The 20672-nt window shown below is 37.4% G+C and overlaps 1 protein-coding gene across 9 annotated transcripts in view; it reads right to left on the minus strand.

The window, feature by feature from the left end:
• The window catches only part of RGS12 (regulator of G protein signaling 12), a 91328-nt gene that overhangs the window by 43780 nt on the left and 26876 nt on the right, over positions 1-20672 (minus strand). For 6 of the 9 annotated variants that reach the window (XM_042053766.1, XM_042053775.1, XM_042053774.1 and 3 more), the window contains one exon: positions 5904-5925. In XM_042053766.1, coding sequence (XP_041909700.1) covers positions 5904-5925 — 22 coding nt within the window. Of the gene's footprint in view, positions 1-1303; positions 1386-5903; positions 5926-11813; positions 12584-16455; positions 16592-20672 lie in introns of those variants that run through there. The other 3 variants (XM_042053772.1, XM_042053771.1, XM_042053770.1) reach the window with 3 other exon arrangements.

A 20672-nucleotide genomic window follows, 5' to 3' on the forward strand; every position in this document is an offset into this window, starting at 1 on the left:
TCCCACATACCAAACCCCTGAAACCTACTTGACTGACAGAGAGAAATTAGGGAGCAGCCACACCAAGAGCACAACTCTCAGTCCTGGAGTCACAGTGCCTTAGGACTCAGAAGGAATTGGGAAGTGGCAGGCACAGCAATCATCAGCCAGTCAGCCTCACTTCCCTCCCAGTGGCAGGCGTTCAATTTCCCTATGGCAGCAGGGAAACCAAGCTGCAATTACAGCCTCCAGTGTTTACACCAGTGGTAACTGCTAACTACCTTTAATTGCTACCAGCTGCCTGCTCTCTCCAGCTCCTCAGAGTTACACTCCTCTAAACTACTGGGTTCTCCCTTGTCTGATACGCTGCTGACTCTGGAGATCCCATGAAAACAAATGAACCAAAATAAGACTCTATTTCCAACAACCAAAGAGCTACTGGCACAGGTTCTCCAATGTGTTAACACAGTATTAAGGGATTACTCATTCCCAGTAAACTGTCTGTTCTGCTAGATTTAATTTAGGTAATGCAGATTTTTTTCAAAAAGAACCATTATAATTTATACTTAACCCTGACGCAGCTTTGGTTTCCCTTAATGAAAAAATTCAGTCAGTTTGCTTTTAAAATCTGTAGAGCTTTCTGCTGTGGCACCTGTCAACCTGAAAACAATACAGACCAAGGTTGTTTCCCAGAAAAGGCTTGGTTATTCTAGTTTCTTTTACCACCCAGATCATCAGTTGCAATTTAAACAGTTACAGCCTAGTGCAGATATACCATTTAGAACCAGAGAAAAAGTCAGATGGAAGGAAAAAACCTCCCTGACTCTAACATTAGTACCCAATTTATCCAAATCACACTTAAATGAAGACTGTATAAGCTGTAACTCCTGCTCCACTCCTCTTTCAGAGGAATGTTTCCAGTGTAAGACTTCAGCATCAGGTTTCCCGACCCTCACAGGTCATGCATTCCTAGGTACACACAGCCCACCTTAGAAAGCAGGAATGGAGAAACTTTCCAACTGGGTCACATATTTCATCTAATGAGCCCTCTGTGATGATCATCAGAGGAAACACAGAGTCCTGACTCCCGCCTCAAACGTTCTCACCACAGGGCTGTTGTGCAAAGTGAACTACTACTCCTCCTCCTCATAAAGTATTTTAAAAAACAAAATGAGCAATTGGGAATCTCAGGATGCCAGAGGAATTTAATGTGAAAAATCCCAGCTCTGCATGGATAACATGGACAACAGCAGTGCTGTGAACTTTCCAAATGTCTGCCTTCATTTGTCGTGCCTGTCAGAACCACCAACTCATCTTGCATTACCTGTAAAAGGAGGCTCCTTGCTCAAACATTCCAAATCCCAGGGACCTAACTTTATTTTTCTTCTGCTTGAAAGCAACGATACCTAGTGAGGAAAAACTACTTTGAGTGCAAACTCATTCCGTTTCATTTATTGCCTTTTGGAAATACAGAACTGACACAGAGTGCTATCTAAAAAATCCTCAAAACCCAGTATTTTGCGCCTTTTGTGTTTACACATTCCACAGAGGGTCTTGGTTTTATTTATTTTACAAAAACAGAATTATGCAAGAAAATACAGGCATTTAATCAACTAAATTGTGAAAGTATTCAGGGTAAGATGGCTTCAGAAGTTTTGGTTTAGATAATATAATGCCATAAGCCTGAATACAATTAATGAAGGCTAATTTGTATGTATTTTGTATACATTTTTCAGCCTACAAACCAAATACTTTTTATTGTTGTGAGAAGCTAAGCATATTCCTTGTAATCATCGGAACATACAATCATATCATTAAGATATTCTAGTTAGTTAATCACCAAATACATTACCTGGATAAAGCTGATAAGAACCACTGTGGTGCCACTTAATCAAATACTTCAAGCCCTTCACTGAAAGCCATCCTTCTGAATCCATACCAAGTTCAGCTGAAATGTTCCAGAACCCATTGGGTGTAGATTAGTCTGACTGTACAGCACATTGTTCCTCTGCAATTTTGGGATGAGGGACGCTAATGCATTTCCCCACAGCAATTCCTGGTAGCCTCTAACACCATTCTAAACAAATTGATTCCTTACCCTCGTGGCTTCAAGCAGGGGGAAGCAATAGTATACTTAACACAAAGCATTATAAAGTGCTACATAAATAATTTAAAGAAAAGACCTTTTGCCACTGCTGCTAAAGGAACTTGAATTATTTATGCTACAGTGGAACACAGCTACAGTGAGCATGCACCACCAGCAGAACTGACAAATAAGTCACATACCTGTTAAAGGAAATAATCCATCTGTATCTATAGTGTAAAAAGCATAAACAGTGTTTTATTTTGTACTTAATTGCGAATTTTTTGCCTTACCTTCAGTTACTTTTTAAAATACAGTTTTACATTATTTATTACTGCAAACATCAGATTCCTTTCAAAAAAGGTCTTTAGAAACATTTTGCCTTACGAAAATTCTTTCCAAGTGATGAACATTAAAAGCAAAAATCAGCAGAAACTACAGCAAAGTAGCATCAAAAAGATGTGCATATAATACCTGTTAGGCTGAAGTATTTGGAAATAACAGACTCCAGCTTTGTGGAACTGATCTCTGCAGGGAATAGCAGGTAAGAACTGACTCGGACATTCTCACTAGCTCAGATACCTCACCCTCTCTGTCTGGGAGATGAATGATGACGGCACTTCTGTTATAGATCTTTTGACCTTAAGGTTTTCCCTTTCTAAAGTGCCATCCAGGTATAAATAGCAAAGTCAGACATTAGCTGGAGACTATTGATCATCCCCGTGACAGTTCAGATGGCACAGTGCTCAAATCATCAGGCACAGCCTGCATGCTGTGTACACACTCCCACTGCTCCCACAGGCAGCAGCAAAGGACAGTTTCTGAGGTGGGAAGAGAAACCTGCTAATTACAGGTCGCTGTAGTAACATAAAATGGTTCCTGTACTCCTAGAGCATAGGTGCTGCAGATCAGTTGATCTACAGCAGTAATCTTGCATCTAAACATTATTACAGTTTGCATTCTGATTGCCTGCAATTCATTACACAAATCAATTACAGTTAAGAGCTGCCACTGGTCAGCACGTCTAGAAACAATGCTAATTTACACGTTTCCTATCTTGAAATGCCCAAGTGCAGAGTTTTGGCAGATAGGAACAACCCGGCCTTGCACAAGCTAGGATGTAAAATATAAAATAAACAAAACAAGGGGTAGATGGTTTCCAGGGCCAGGCTCTAACATAATAAAAGCCATATGACATAAAGCTTCATTGACTTTGGAAAGAAAACATACAGAGAACTGTTGTGCCTCCCACCATACTGAAGGGATGTATATAAACATATAACTGCTTTTTACACATGAATTTTCTTCCCAAACTAAAGGTTAACAACAGTATTTATAGTATCTAGTCAATATGTACAAACACTAATATTAATTAGTAATACAAAGCAGAAGAGAAGGTTCTGGAGAGACCTCAGAGTACCTTCCAGTACCTAAAGGGGGCTAAGAAAGAGCTGGAGAGGGACTTCTGACAAGAGTATACAAAGGGTCATGGCTTTAAAATGAAGGAGGGTAGATTTAGATTAGATATAACAAATTTTTCACTGACAGTGCTGATACCACTGGAACAGGTTGCCCAGAGAAACTGTAGATGCCCCATCCCTGGAAGTGTCAAGGCCAGCTTGGATGGCAGGGGAGCTGGAACAAGTTGACCTTTATGGTCCTTCCAACCCAAATCATTCTGTGATTCTTGGATGATAAAGATTTAGTCTAGGACAGGAAGTATGCAGTGCTGTACTAATAGTTACACTGGTGAAAATTTCTTTAAACTAGACATATCCTAAAATGTCTCTGTCTGTGGATCTATTTATGTATTAGTGAGTTTAAGGAAAACTGAAAAAATTTCAGTGCTGTGACATATTCAATGAAAGTAAAAGCTAGAAAATGTAATTCACACATGAATCAGAACTTTTTACTCCATGCAGCTCAAAATGAATTAGGAATTTATTTAATTTCACTTTTTCTGGTTACAGTCTCTCTGGCTCCTATTTTTCCAACCCACTACCAGGGTATTTAAGCATTGATTCAATATTATCCAATATAGTTCAACTACCAGTTTTCACACAAATTATACCCCTTCTTAAGAACCATTTAACAATGAAAAGAGAGTTCATATTAAATTCTGAAGTAGCTGAAAAAATACAGAATACAACTCAGCAGAAAATTGCACATAGCTTCTTGGCTGCTCTTTTACCTCTGCGACCTTACACAGCCCTTAGATTTCATGAGTTCAAAAAACTGTATAGAATTAATTGTGAAAATGGTTACCTACAGATTTGGAATAACATACAAAAGTCATATTGGAAGAACTGAAAATAAGTGGAATTTTAAAATAAATTCTCAGCTGGAAGGACAAAAAGATTGAAATTATTATTGTATGAGTACTATCACAGGAATTTCAAAGTTTGGATAAGCACCAAAATAACTTTCATTAACATAGAACAAGAACCCTGAGACAAGACACAAGTACATTGCATTTTACCCAAAAAAAGATCAATCAAACTTTTGGTCCTCAGCAACTATATACACAAACAAAAAGTCTGTGGTCTGTTTTGATTTTTATATCAAGCAGGTAACGTGCAGGGGGGAAAAAAAAAAGTATTTTTCCCAGAAAAACACAGGCTACATTTTAGAAATAGAAAGTGGAACAAACACTATTATTTTCTGTTTTGTTGTTTTGTCACTTTGCAGACAAGAGAGATAGAACACAGAGTCTATCTTCTCATCCAGACAGAAGTACAGTAAAGCATTAGACTGTGTCAGCAGTAGAGAAGGAAAATGCCTGACAAAGCCACTGGAAAACGGCTCTAGCAAAAGGACCAAAACAGTAATGTTTTTCTCAAGTGCAGTTTTAGTCTTGCAAGGAATCGGAAATTAGGACATGAAGAAGTTTTGTAAACAGTATTGCTAATTTTCATTTACATTTGCATGTAATTTAAAAAAATTATCCTTAGCATTCCAAATATTTTTTCCAATTTCACTGCACTGATTACAGCAACACAGCTTGTTCCCTTTTGCCCTTTCTATTTAATAAAATTGTCTTGTAATGTTGTCAAAGAATAGCAAATGCAAAAATATGTGAGTTTCTCTGCAGGCTCAAGTGAACCAAGTCCTGACAGAGAAGACAAGGAGAAAAGCCATCTCCTGTATACCCTGAACTATAAAAATTCCTTCATTCCATTAAGGAAGCATTTTTAAACTGTTTCAATTAACTTCAAAGCTTCAGAAAAATTGTCTTCTAATGTTTAACAAAGAGTGGACATCCTTTAAAACATTAAAGGCATGTTAAAATCAAAACAAACAAGCTTATGTGCAATAAAGAGGAGTTTACTTAGAAGTACTCCAGAAGTGCAAAAGCTCCATGCTGGGATTTTACAAATATCAAATTACTTACCCCCTTCTCAAAAAGGATCACACTTAACAAAGTTCAACCTCAACAAATGTACCAACACAGCTTACAACTTAGAAGCCAGAACATCTCTTCAAAAACAAAAGAGGTATGTAAAGGACAATAAAACAGAGAATGAGATTTTATCTACCATCCAATTATACAGAAGTCTACCAGCTCTGCCTCTTCATTATTATGAATGAAGAAGCCTAGTTATAATAAAAACGTGCATATATAAATGTACCATAAAAAAATATTATGCAAATAAACCAGTGAAAGTATGTGAACATAACCCTGCAATATTTTCACTGGCACAGTTCCCAAACCAGTCGCAGAGCTCTGCACCACCTTGGACTCACATCTTGTAATATATCACATAATTTACCACATATTATGTTGCTTAATGTGGAAAATTGATTACTTTTCATTATAAAGTAAAAACAAGCTTCAGCTTACCTCCATCAGAAACAGTTGCTGACTGCAATAAGAAAGAAAAAAAGAAGTGTTACTGAAGTTTCATGGCAAGTATCAGAAATCTTTGAGCTTCACTTAGTACTGGCAGTGCTAGCTACTTTAATCATCTTACTAATAACATAATATTAGAGAGGAAATTCTAAAGAAACCAGCTGTTATTTCTCACAGGTGTTTTCTCCCCACCATGAAATTCACCCCAGGCCTTTCAACCACTACTGTCCAGGGATTTGATCCCACTAATATTTACTGGAAGATTTCTGCTGTGGCAGCTACACTGCTTCCAAAAGTCCTTGGATGGGCAGAGACAATTGGCTGGTACTTGTGAAAAAGTAGATACTTAAAACTGACCTGCAGAGACTTAAAATGAAAACAATACCTCGTGCGCTTTAATTTGCTGTAGTATCTGGAGATATGCGTCATTAAAAGGAAAATTCAGTGTTTTGTCAGTCAGGTAACTCTGAAAACTTTCCCTATCAGTCACTTGTGACTGCCACAGACACACAAGGATATTCAGAGTGTTTGCAATAAGCTAAAACTAACTTCCAGTAAGAACTCCACACCACCTCTACCTGTACTGTACATCAGATTTTCAAGGACAACTAGTATTCTAGTGAAACGTTGAAGTTTATGCACTTATCTGCCCTAAACTTCTCAACTTTGATCACAAATTACCTCAAGGCATCTAATACCTCTGTAAATCCAAGTAGTGACCATTTCCCAAATAGGTACTCCAATGCTTGAAACTTGACACTCAGCTGAGTGTAGTCTGGAGGACGAAAGCTTTTTAGAGTTCAGTTTAGGTTGATTTTTTAATGACTACTAGAAAGTATTTTTATTTCAGTTTGGGGAATCTTTTCTTGGTCATAGAAAGTGTCCTTGAACCTTTAGGGAACCTTCTAAATAGTTAAAAAGAAACTCTCTTCTTTTGTACTGTCCATTAAAAAGGCTAGGAAAGAATGCCCTACAATATCTACAACTTCTTCAAGATCGGAAATACACAGAGGAAGAAAAGCACAAATATATACACAGTTCAAGTTAAGAGCTACCTCTTCATAGTTTGTATTTTTCAGCCTTGGCAAGAAACACTCCCACTCTTCTTCAAAATCCACAAAAACCTTTAGTAATATCTTCCCCTTTCTTTCTTTCACTGCAGGCTCTCAGACTGCTGTTAACACTCTCTGAAGAACTTGTTACAAATAGTTGTGGCCTCACCATTCGCATCACCACCAGGAGAGGATCTGATCTAGTCTTTGACACAAGTATTCTGGGACTTAAAAAGTCTAAACTAACCCCTATTGACATCATTTCTCTGGTGCTAAGTTCAGATAAACACAAATACATCTCTCATGAAAAAGATTTTAAAAAAACAAAAAAAATGGTGACACTTCTTGCTTAACTGCACAAAAATAAATGCTTCTGGATCTGTGAAGCATAATAATATAATGAAAAGTATATCCAAGCATCTCCCTTTAATAGCTTTGTTTCAGGTATCAATAACGTAGTTCTGGTTACAATTCTTCAGTGGGCCTTAGGACATCTTTTCTACTTCTATTTTGCACATAAGTCTAGTGATCATGTTATGCATTCAGAAGCCATAACTTAATTCATGTTTGTAATTTAGAAAATTTAATTTGCATTACTAAAATCTGGTTTATAAATGTGATTGCTTCTAATTTCTTAGTCACATCACGGTACAGTACAGTTAGTGAATAAACAACTTCAATGTAATTTCTCAAAGAACAAAGAAAAGGATGACTCAAAGTAAAGTAATAGTATCAGTTTACACATTAGACAGAAAAAAAAAATCAAAGTACTTTCAAAATATCTATATTTTAGGAACGGTCATTTACTTTGTCAGCTTTCATTAACCTAGATTCAAACACCAAGTACAATTCTTCATGCTTTTGAAAGGTATGAAGCAAAATTAATAGGATTTTCATGATAGCAGAAAGAATATTCATACTATTTTTATCAAAAACTGGGAAGTTTACAATTACAAAATATCATTTTAAAGGGGAAATGGTGCAATTTCATAGAAAAGCTCAATCATTAATGGACAATGAGAGTTTTACCTCAATCAATTTAGCATACGTTAATGCAGTGAACTTTCTACACACCACAGGTTGGTTTTGTGTGTTTATTTGAAATGTTTTGTCTACTGCCATGTTACATTACATGTACTAGCATCTTAAAATGTCTCAAAGAAAGGCCTTAGTAGATTTTATGTTAGATCATTTTTTAAAAGCACCTATAGGAGGAAATATATTTTACATTACAGAGTCACTAAATATACCTATTGTGTCCCAAGGATTATCTGTTTATTTCTATGGATCACAGAATAAAATCTATTTTAAGAACAGTTCTTTAAATTCATCTGTGTAACTAAATCCACCTAATTCAATAAAACCACCTAGAAACTGAAGCTTGTAATTACTGTGTAAGAATTCACAGTAATATGTTCAAACTACGTTTGTGAGTACTTAGAAATCTCAGTATAAACCTGTCAGAAATTGCATGCAGTCCACATTCAGACAAAGAAGTTTCTCTTCTAAACTGTTCAGCTGAAACTTGTCTAGATTTGTCTTTGAAAAGTATAAGTTGCAAGACCAGATTTTTTTAAATACTATGATGATCTCATTTTGAAAATACACTTTATGTTGGGGGCTGTTTTTCATTCTTCAGCACTCATGTTTCCCACCACTGGAGGCTCTTCAGGACAAAATTTGATCTACTACACCTAAAAAGTTTGATTATTTGATGAAATTTAACACTACGCACATATTAAGAACCACCTATTGAAAAGCATATGTATCAGAAAGCTATAAAATTGAACAGCTCCTGTAGGTAGCCATTTCTGAAACAGGAGGAAGGACAGGACATGACTCTGTGCCAGTTAGGGCTAATGTGAAGATTTTTTAAAAAGTATTTAAGCGTTTAATTCCAAATGGCAGAACACATATGTGGTGAATGTATATATGAACTATCATCCAGAGATAAAATCTAATGGCATGAAACCATCAAATCTTTCACAACCAGATAAGAACTGAAATTAGTTCTTCAAATTGCCCCAGTTACCAAATTGGTTTAGGAAAAAGCCCATGGTATATGCCAGGAGTCTGATTTATTTAAAAAATAAATCTAATTTAGGAAAGCTAAAATGTCTTCCAGTATATGCCTTCATGGGAACTGTGCCTGCTCACATAGCTGGATTAGCAGCTGAGTTACACAGACACACACCCCCCCCGCAAAGTTGGGGGATGCAACTCTCTGCTCCAGGGACTTCAGGGCAGGATCTTGATCCTTGTGATTCAAGAGAGAAGCTCAGTGCAGGGCCAGCAAGCTGAAGACTGGCTTTCCAGCTACCATACAGCATAAAAGATCCTCTAGGTCTCTGTAAACTGGCAAATGTTTCAGCATATATTTGATAGCATAAAGTTCTGAATAAGAGAAAACATGTTAAATTTCCCTTTGCATCATCTCTCTTTGCTAGGTGGAAAAACCAGAAGGGCCTGTGAGCTTTTGATGTTGTGTTCAGGATCTGCTTGCAAAAAGTCCAAAATAATTTAATCTTATAATAATTATCAGGGAGAAAACTATTTTGTAAGTACCTAATATTTTTTCCAGAATAGAAGTAGACAACGTAGTACCTTGCACCAACAACAAGGTACAAAGGGAGAGAGGGCATAGAGGAGAATAATTCATAAGGCTGGAAGTTCATAAGGTTGGAACAGGTTATATCTTTTAGCTCTCACAGCCTGTAGCCTGCTAGATGTGTGCACCACTGCATGAAACTTGTCTGGTGACATCTTTCAGGTGACAGAAACTCTTATCCACTTAGTTCCATCTTACATGTTCCATTTCACATGGATCAGGTCCCAGGGAAGTGACTAAGTACTGTCAAATTCTGCCATAACAATATCATGCAGAAAACCAAAAAATACCCTACATTATATTATGTATGCCCAGACATTATATTGAGCAAATAAATCCATGTGTACAGACTACCCAGGTAACACAATACAAAAATGTCCTTTTACTCCACCTTGAGATTTGTCACTCAAGTTGAAGTCATGCTCAAATACTGGAGCAGAACAAAGGGAAAGAGGGGGATACTGGCAGGGGTGACACATACTGGGAAATGCCAGGCCTTAGCAACAAAATGGAGCAACATGAAATCATCTGTGCTATTACAGTGGGGGTGAGTGCCTTCCTGAGTCAAAAAAGACGTCTCTGTTTCCCACTCCTCCTAAGACACAGAGGGTAAAATCTGTAAGGAGAGTGAGGACATATTTCTCTCTCCTATTCTAACAATGACAAAATCATAGACTAAACAGAAATATCTATTCCTTTCTTGGGCATCCAGAAAGATTCAGAAGAAAAGGAATTAAAAATGACCTGTCACCTTTCTAAAGCACACTTTCTTCTAATACAGGCATCGACTTCTTGCTGCATCCAAAGAATTCTCTGACTGCTGCCAGAGTCTGTTTTTACACACTATTTTACTATAGTCCCTGTAAATAAGCCTTTCAGGTTACAATAGCACACCTATCTCCACCAACCTTCTAAACTAATTTCCTCGTATTATTTCAGTGCAGAGGATAACTCCAGGGAATCTGTTGGGTTCTGAAGATTTACAGGCTGAATACAAAGAGCCAACTTTCAAACATTCTGTCACTTGTCTCAGGAAAGCCTATCACTCAGTTGACCGTCTGCTTGCATCTAACTTTGTTCAAACTACTTCTTAAATCACCTGAAGCAACTTCTCCTTTTGCCAAGGTATGAATTATGAGCAGATCCCAAGGTCTTCAGTCACATTACTCCAAGATTTACATGATATACACATACTTTTAAATATATTACAGCATCAACATAGTTCATGGCATGAACTCCAGTGTTCTCTGGGAGGGTGATCATGTCTCAAAATCATGTCATACAAAATATGGTATGTACAGTTCTAACATTTTAAATAAAAAATAAAGCCATATTACTCATCAATTATTGCTAGATTTTCCTTCTAATAAATAATCTCAAATGTACTTCTCACCTAAAAAGTAGCATAACATTACAGGCTTTTTGTCCTCATTTCAAAATATTATTGCAATTAATTTCATGATTTAGAATTCTTTGAGAAGAGTGCCCCTTCAGAATGCCACTTAAAGGAGGACTATTACACAATTTCACTTTTCAATTCTCTACCACCAAATTGCATTTATAACAGTTAACACTTTAAAAGCATTCTGCATGTAAGAGTTCTGAAGAAAAAAATACTGTACAACTACTGTACAATAACTTTATTGAATACATTCAGTATATTTTTGTCAAATATATGAATATATTAAAACAATAAATGAAGAATAAATGATGTGACATTTGGAATTCCTTTAAGAAATAAATGTTCAACTTTTTACCTCAAACAAAACCGATCCTATCACATATAAACACAGTGCCTTAAGTGCCAAAACCATGCCTAAAATTATTTTTATAAAGATATATACAAGATATATACAGTCTTACCTAAAGATATAATATTGATATAATGGTACAGAAAGCATATACAAAATACATTGCACATAATTAAAAAATAGGCACACATCATAAACATACCGGGTTTTTAGCTTTATACATACTGGGCATAGTTCATAAATACATATCAAAAGCTCAGTGTTAGTTGGTATAACAAGATTACTTTTCTCTGAGAATAAAACCCAATGTTTTCATTTACAAAGGAATTTTAACTCAAATATTTTAAAGTAAAAAAGCTTAAAGGCTAAGCAAAAAGCATTCTGAAGCTGATACCATTCTTCTCTAATTTCTTGCCAATAACAATAGCCTATTCTAATTCCTCACTGCAACAATGCCTTGCTTTAGCTAAACATAATTCATATCACTTACCCGCTCTTCGTAAGAAACAGCAGTTATTTTTCCTAGCAGTACTCTTCCTAAATTCATCTTCACTTAATATGGAAAAAGCATTTCCTTAACACGTCGGCTTCTCAAAGATTAAACTAAAAAATTCAACGCTGTTCCATGCCTGTACATGCCAGTAAAGTTTAAAGGCATTTCGTATGAAGTTCTATTTTACTCCCTTTATGTTACCAATAGCAACAGGCCAATGCAGGAAGCTGTGGTTCGTCAGGGATTCAGATTAGATCTCAATTATCTCTCACCAGAAAAGCTTGATCATTTTATATAAATCATGCTGATTGTATTTTAGAACGTTTCCTATAACAAATCAGGAAAATAAAATGACACTGAACTGTGTTATAGTCCTGTATTCAATAAAACAGATTTCCAAGACAGTTTCCAAAAAAACACTAGTTAATCCCCTAACGTTAGTTATAGAAACATTTACATAGTAAACCACTATTTTCAGAGCTTTACATAATGCAAGCCAGAACAAAATAGGACCTCAAACGGTCCATTCTGCTTAACTTTTCAGTGGTTAACACTATAAACTGCACAAAAAAATCTGCAATACAAGGAGACTTGGCGTTATTTCATTAAACCTAGGGGTAGCCTCTTGTCACTAAAGACAAAATTCGTCTTTCAGAAACCAACTGCTGTTCTGCCCTTCCTCCCTCACGACCTGAACCTGTGCTCAGCTGATGTCAAGAGAGTACTGTGCACAGAGCCTCAGGAACAGAGAGCAAAATAGGCTCCTTGTAATGTAAGAGGGAAGTGCAATTCACTTGCCTGTGACAGCAGTGTCTTCAAGAGACTCTATATGGAAAGTACAGCATTTCAGGAAGTTTGCTGCTGTCCACAACAGTGGTAGTACCTAAAGCATTTACTGCTGACATTTTTAAAGCAATCAGAACACAATTTTCTGCTAAAAAGAAACACCAGAACTGCAAACCGGGAGTGATTAGTGGGCATTTTTATGCTAGTGGGATATCCTTAAACCCTAGGTGGACGTACTAGTAGTCATTCAGGAAAGAGGAACTTTCTCCCTTGTTTAGTGAAGCATGTGGAATCCCCCTCATGCATAAAGTTCCTAGCTTGAGCCCCTAATATACAAACAACCCTGTGAAGAAGGCAACTATTACTTGGAACTTCTTATAAAGAGAGAAAATGAGGAAAGAAAAGAGCCTTCACTCAATATTCCATGGTGAGACTGACTTGCAACAGTCAGTATGTAAAAGTCTGCACATCTTCCCATTTCTGCATTTAGGATGAAGAGACTTGGTTAACAGAAAAACTCAATCATCTCAATTTAATTTACAGTGATCAGATGAAGCCTATTTTAACTAGAATTTTCGTGGCATAAGCCAATTGCTGTGGTGGACAGTTAATTTTTTGATTGATTATTGTTTAAATAGGCACACCTCTACAGTAATGAATGTTCCTACAAGTATTTAATACCATGACAAAATGCAATGGAAACAAATGGGTGGGTAGACAGGAAGAAATGTGTTTTGAAAATTATAAATTACACCCTCCGTTACTCTAGGATTTCAGAAGCAAGTGCCCTATGACACTTGCACAGATGAACAGTTTTACTGTGTGGATAAGTACTCAAAACGTAAAACTTCAGAAAGAAAAAAATGCCAGAGCTGTTTAAATACTGCATTTTGTTTGACACTAAACTGAGTGGGATGCAGAATGTATTTTCATTGCCAATACTTTAACCAAATAGCAACACCATTACAAACAATCAGGTGCATAATAATCCTTACAATGGATGAGTAAAAACCACAAATGGATCAGAAATGCTTGAAGAACTTTCCTGGTAACACCCTTTTGGGGTAACACAAAACAGGACTTTTATGAATAGCACTTACTCAACATTCAACCTAAATCCTCTAGGAATCACCTAGAAAGACCAAAAGTACTAGTACAATTTTAACAGGTGAGAATGTTGCCCATAAGAAGGAGTAAGAGGAAAATACCCCACACGCAACAACAGGATGTAGCTGCAAGACCAGCAGCTCACTGGAGCAACTGCAGTGCTGGGAACACTGTGGGTGGGCAATGTTTTACACATTCTAGGCACTCACACTCAGCATTATAAACCTAATAATCCTTTAGTTTAAACAGACATTTAGAACTGTTGATTTTGTTTCACTGAACTAAGCATTGCACATCCATGTTTTTTCCATACAGTGACTCCACTAACACTGAAAAATAACCTCTACCAATTAGACAGCAGCAGTTAATGATCATGGCTATGAACTGTCATGTGGCACTGAAAGCTCTGTAAAAATTCATATCCCTCTACATTTTCATAGCTTATTTCAGCAGCTACAGATATAAAATCTTGTGATTTTGTGTAGCATACTTGTATATCAGGCAGGCAACTCAGAGGTCAAAGGTCAAAAGCAGAAGGAATGTTAATTTGAAAAGCTATTAATGGAAAGTGTTAAAATATGGTACAACAGCTTTAAAAGCCTTATTCAGATATACCAAAGATGACATTTGTAAACCCACATCCATCTGCTTAGAAGCTAAACTGTGGGAAGGGGTAGCGACCCCAGATAAGGTTGATCTGTTTTTCTCTCCTACCCTCCCTCCACTTCCTGCTCATATTTTCTTTTGTACATTTGTTTTCAGAGCAGAAAAAGCTGAAGAGAAAGACAGAATGACAGGGAGCCTGGATAAGTTTTAACTTGTCAAAAGATGAACAGGATTTATTATATCCCTGGCTCCTAAAAGAAGAAAACACACACAAAAACCACCAGGCAACCAGAAAGAGGCAATCCCCTGGATCAGCTCCTCGTCACACTGAGTCCTAAGCTAAATGTGACATTCGCAGAATGCACCACCAAAAATCTTAAATCTCATCAAGTACTGATTTTTTATTATGTCATATTAAAGTAACAACAACTTGCATGACAGCCACATGTTAAGAATATGATTTAGTTCACTGACCCCAGTTACTGAAATAAAAAGCAGGAGCATCAAAAAGCCTACACATAAATTAAGAAAGCTCTGCCATAAAATAAAAAGCTTTTTCCCCTAATTTTCCAAATTTTCTGTAATCTGTCTAAATATATTTTTGTCAATGATTTGTCAGCTACTCAACAATAAACAGACCCCATATGTGCTACTGATGAGAAGAGGAAAAATTCTCTCATTTAGAACATTGTGGATTCCCTCTATGAATTTTGAAATAAGAGTCCTTCCTATTCCAATGCAATATTAACAAAAATATTTTGAAGCCAAACTAGCTGGAACTTGCTCGTGTATAAATAACTGAAGTAGAAGCTGCCTTGTCAGACACTGAGACTTCCCCTACAGTAAATCCCGCGAAGCAAAGGGAAAGATGCAAACGACTGCTCCGAGTGCCATCTGCTGTCTGCGGCGCTGCTCAGACTCCTGTGCATGTTTTCAAGGGCTAAGCTCAAGGTTTGTCATCCAGAAATCCACTCTAAAAACAAGTATTTGGTTCTACAAGCCATATTTTAAACTTCGAAAAACAATTCTACAGGACTGAAAAATGAAAATAAAAAAATACAGTTTTTCAAAAATGCTTGTAAACAATTCCATTTTTATTTTCCCCTTCCGTTGATAAACATTTTAAGGCAACTGAATTCTCCCCACTAATAAAAACATGCAGAAACAGCATAACTTGAACATGCAGATAGAAGGTAACTTGCAGTCCCACAGTAAACTAAACTCCATATTAAAGAGGATATGATTAAGTGACACATCACTGAAACACATTTAGTCACTTCTGAATTTCCTACTACTGAAGATGTAGTCCCTAAAAATTAATGGATTTTGAGGAAATCAATGTAAAAGTGAGCAGGAAAACTACTATACTTCAAGTAAATAATGCATATAATATCTTCCTATGCTTTGTAATTATTTACTTTCCTCCTCATTTTAAAATATGAAAATTTTGCTGCCATACTTTTAGCATTTAAAACAATTTTATTCTGAGATATATAGACATAAAGAAAAAGACTATAATGTCAAAATTTGATGATACAGCTAGGACACTTACTTCCAAAATAAGTGTTCTCTGAGCAAGAAGCCAAAACTGATCTAAGTCTCTACACCTCAGAAATTTTGTGTTCTATAAATACCTTAAACTTATTTTCAGTTATTTTAATAACTCACACCATCTGGATTTTGTTTTATTGGATAAAAATCCAGCTGGAAGAAGAAAAATCCCTTTAGGTGCACAACTTTAAAAAAAGCACTCTAACAATTAAAAGGTAACATATCTGTAACGACATTTTTGCTTTACGGAAACACGTGCAAGTATAATAAAAATTAAGTGAAAGATTTGTAAAAAAACTTAGAGAAATATCTGTATATCTACCACACTCATTTTAAAAACAACACAATGCTGCAAAAGAATTTTAAACATGGCTATAAAAAGGGTGTATTCTTAATTTCATAACAGAGCTTATATAGAAAGTCAACTTAAATACTTATACTTACAAACTTTGTCTCTTTAAAACCTCAATGAATCCTTAGAAGCATAATTTATCATATTTCACTGCAAGATTTCTTAGCTCGGAAGACTACTCATTAAACCATATTCCTGTTTTCTGCTCGCTTTAGACAAACAAAACTTTATACTTACAGACACTTGACTATCAGTAAAAGTTTTCTCCATGTATAAATAGTTTAATATCTCATTGCTAAGAAACAGTCCCTTCAACTTTATTATTACGCTCTTTCTGAACACATATTTACTTCTTCCAGAGTCCAGTAAAAAAATGAGGCTTCTCTGTCTGTTGCCCTATCAACACCTCTCCCATTCTCCTCCCTCCCCAGCACATTCCCCGCCCTCAGTACTGGTTCTGTATCTTCTCATCAAAAGGAACAGGCAGCTTTCAAAATGGTGTTTAGGCAGGTCCTGCGTAACAATGAAGCTTCTGTAAAGACAGCAGCACTGCTGAGGAATCTGCTAATGTAAAATACATCCACTGAGGGCCTACAGGACACTGTCGTAAAGGTTTGTCCAAACTTGTTTAAGCATTGAGTCAACATCGCTTTCTCATCCAAAGTATTCTCTGTTTTTTAATACATTCCCCTTTGATGAGCATATTACCTGAATGAACTAAGTCACCAATCTCTACTAAAAATAATTAAAATATAATCTAAAAATAATTTTTAAAAAATATTGTTAGAACACGTAAGACTCACAGCAAATTTCTACCAGTTTCTGGCATGTATGTACGTGTCTCTCAGTGTGATTACAATCACATGTATGCATATTGTGCAACCTATCTCATCCTACCAAAACTCTCTGTGTTCTTGTGAGTAAGCAGAGCATTGGCATTTACAAGGAACATGTTCCAAGCAAAACATTACTCTCATAATTTTCAATACCACACCTACTCTGTATACAGACCCACAATATCTGTGCAGTTTCAGAAAGAAATGCATGCACTTTCTGCCCAACAGTAATCCTTAAATATCATTCTTCAGCAGTTCCTTGGTCCAGAGGGAAGCTGAGGATGGGGTTTTTACTGTATTTTTTAAGTTTTAGAAGTACACGTGAGATGCTTTAATGATTTAATAGTGAATAAAAAGCAGTAGTAAATAAATAAAAAGCACCTAGTAGAAGCTATAGGTGATTCCTTTTTTCCTTTCTTTTTTTCAACTTCACTGGATGGATAAATACATGAGGACAGTGAAAATTAAGTGGTACGAACTCCTATCCAAAATCCCAGCAGTTTAAGCATGAGAGAGAATCAGAAACAATTTGCAGATGCTATCGTTTGTGCCGTATGTATTCTGTGATTATGCTCTAGAAATACCAATTCAGTTCATTCAATAAAGCCTTAATTCATTCCCTAACATCAACCAGGTCTCATCACAGAGCAAATATCCCTCCTTAAATATTATTTTGTCATGTGACGTGACAAAAAGACATACCAGGTAACAGGAAGAGCAGCAAGGGAGGGCAGGAACAGAGAGGCACCAAACCAGTCACGCAGTTCCTCATTCCCACACAGGAGCTGCCTGGACAATCTCTTCTGCAGCTGCGGCAGCAGCTCTCGGCAGGGCAGCAGAGCCACCTCCCACAGCGCTGCAGCACAAACAAGGAATGCTCCCAGTGCCCAGGGCAGGCACCCAGCACCAGGAGATCCTACAGCCAGCCAGCCCTTCACAACAACCTTCCACCAAGGGAAAGGCAGCACAGCTTCCTGTGCCAAGAGGACACCCACAGTCCCACAGCCAAGCAGAAGCACTGTCCACCCTCACATCTAGGAATATGACCAGTTCAGAACATGGGTTCATCAAACTCAGTGTTGTGTTTCCAGTAGTGGCCACACATGGAAGTCTACCAGCAAGCAGCACAGGGCAACAACTCAGACATTTCCCTGATTACAGTCACCCAGACTCCCGGTATTTTTAGTTCAAGAGATTTCCTGAACCTGGCATGGCTTGTCTCCTTAATAATCCCCAGTGGCTCTCTTTCCCAAATACTTGTCCACTTTCCCTCCAGGACATGCAAATTTCTTGCATCCACAGCACTCAGTGGTGAGGCATCCCACAGACCGACTCACCTCCTACATGAACAATCGTGTTCTCCTGTTTGTTTTGCTCCTGGCTCCAGCTATCTTTAATTAATGGTACCGACTTCTTGTCCCGAAGGAGAGAGTGAGCAGTCAATCCTAACTACTTTTCCTATCCCACCCATAATTTTCCACTCTTTCTTACACCTTTCTAAATTTTTTCTTCTTCTAATATATCAGACCATTTTAAAATAAAGAGACCAGGTATGGAAAAACAAACCACAGGTGTATGCAATGGAATCATTTATTCCATAATAATCCGTAGTACAGGATTTTGCTTCATTACTACTGTACTGAGCTGTTGTTTACATGCAACTCTCCCTTATAACTCAAAGACCTCACTTCTGAGAAGAAACAGTCTGCTAAGAAACATATATATCATTTGTTATATGAAGCTAGGGCTATTTCGCCTCATTTGTATTACTTTACATCAATCTGCGTATATTTTCATCTGCCATTTTGTTGCCCATTCATTCAATCTTGTAAAAGCTGCCTTGGTCTCATCTTCAGAGACTGCTCTTGTCCTTATTACCTGGAGTAACTTCACCTCACTGCTCACCTTCTTGGGAGGAGCCTTAAAAGACGCCCTTGAATCAACAAATGTAATATAAGAAACTGCAGCAAGGATCAGCCTTAAGCAGCAAATAATTCTGCATTTTAGAAACAGACCCCAGTGCAGTAATAGTAGCATTATTCTGCCATAATGTCACATGCCTCAGACCCAGAAGATGGAACAGTTTCAGTTCAAAGAGAGTAAGCCCAATTTTAGAAAAATGCTAGGTTAGGGAGAAAGACACCCCTGAGAGGTTGCCAACCAACCAAGAACTCCACTTGTGTGAGCATGGACTGTTCTGTCACTGCTCAAGGAAACCAGAACCAAAAAATGCCAAAGCCCAGGACCTTGTAGTGCTGATCTAAGGAATACAACCCCTCTGTAGCTTCAGATGGTTACTTGAATTTGCTCACCCTGGCTGATCGTTGTAGTTCCATGAACTGCAGAGGTATTTACAGCCTGTGAATTCATCTGTGTCCCTTTAATCACACATCTTAAGAATGGCAGTACTGGCTACTACAAGGAGATTAATTTATATAGAATACAAGTTTGTCTCTAGTCCCTGAAAGCACATATCGTGTCTCTGGTTCTGTGACAGAAATGGGCTTGCGTTGGAGAGCCAAGCCTGGAGGCAGTAAGGATTGGACAGCACATGAGTGGCAGGGTCAGACAGTCTATTGATTGCCTCCTCAAAAAGAAATTTCTCCATATACTGCCAACTGCCTTTGCACATATGGGGACCTAATTCCCTACGGAATCCATCCTAGGCAACACTGTTGGTTTCTTCTCAAGCACCACAGCATGGGGTGAGCACTGCCGTGATGAGCACTGCCATATGCACCTCAAAAAAAAGTAGAGATGAGATCCAGCTCTCAGCACATTCTCTGACTACTCTGCTTTTTACATGCAAATTTACATGGCAAATTCCTCCAGAATCTGAAGAAAATAACCCAAAAGTAGGAGAAAAGAGTAAAAAAGTAGCATTACTGAAGGACAGTCATTTTACCAATTGCAGTAACAGAAAATAAATCCCATTATTCTCAGTGTCTGGGGAAAAAAATCAGTTTCACTCTGGATTGTATCTAGAAATAAGTATCTCAAATTCACAATAAAGAGGTTGCACACAACTGCTCATCTGTTGACCAACCCAGCTTTGTCAGATACTTTACAAAACACTGTGAGGAGCACAAGAACCTTCCATAAAAAAGACTATAAATGTAAACTTGAGGTACTGACAATCTTTTAAAAGTTATGGTATAGTATAAAATACCAGCAAAAGCTTAACAGTAATGCTGGTGTACAATCTGTGAAGAACAATGAAATGTATACTACTAGCATGATGTTTCCTTCTTCAAAGAGTAACAACAGATATAACTAAAGTACCTGGTAAGATCCCACATGCCAAAGTAAAAGCCTGAAGATGATCCTCTAGAGAAGGCTGGAGAGTCTAAAATTCTTAATAGGGCAGTCTGGAGATCTAAATGTGAAACCAAAGGATGCTGCTGGACAGTGTGACAGTCCGGACAGTGCAATCCCCTGCCTGCCCCCGTGTCCTGGCAGTGTTTCACTTACCAGCACAGGTGGGTGGCCACTGTGCAGCCCAGCAGGTGAACAACTCCAGCCAGGACTGTACCAGCCCAGGGTCTGAACAGAGCAGAAGAATGCCTGGCACAAACCCCAGGATGCTTTCAATGTCTTACTGATCAGCTCCGTGACCAC

Source organism: Corvus kubaryi, unplaced genomic scaffold, assembly GCF_017639235.1.
Source record: "Corvus kubaryi isolate FWS band 111438036 unplaced genomic scaffold, C.kubaryi_AGA036_p1.0 split1-131, whole genome shotgun sequence".
Taxonomy (NCBI): Eukaryota; Metazoa; Chordata; class Aves; order Passeriformes; family Corvidae; genus Corvus; species Corvus kubaryi.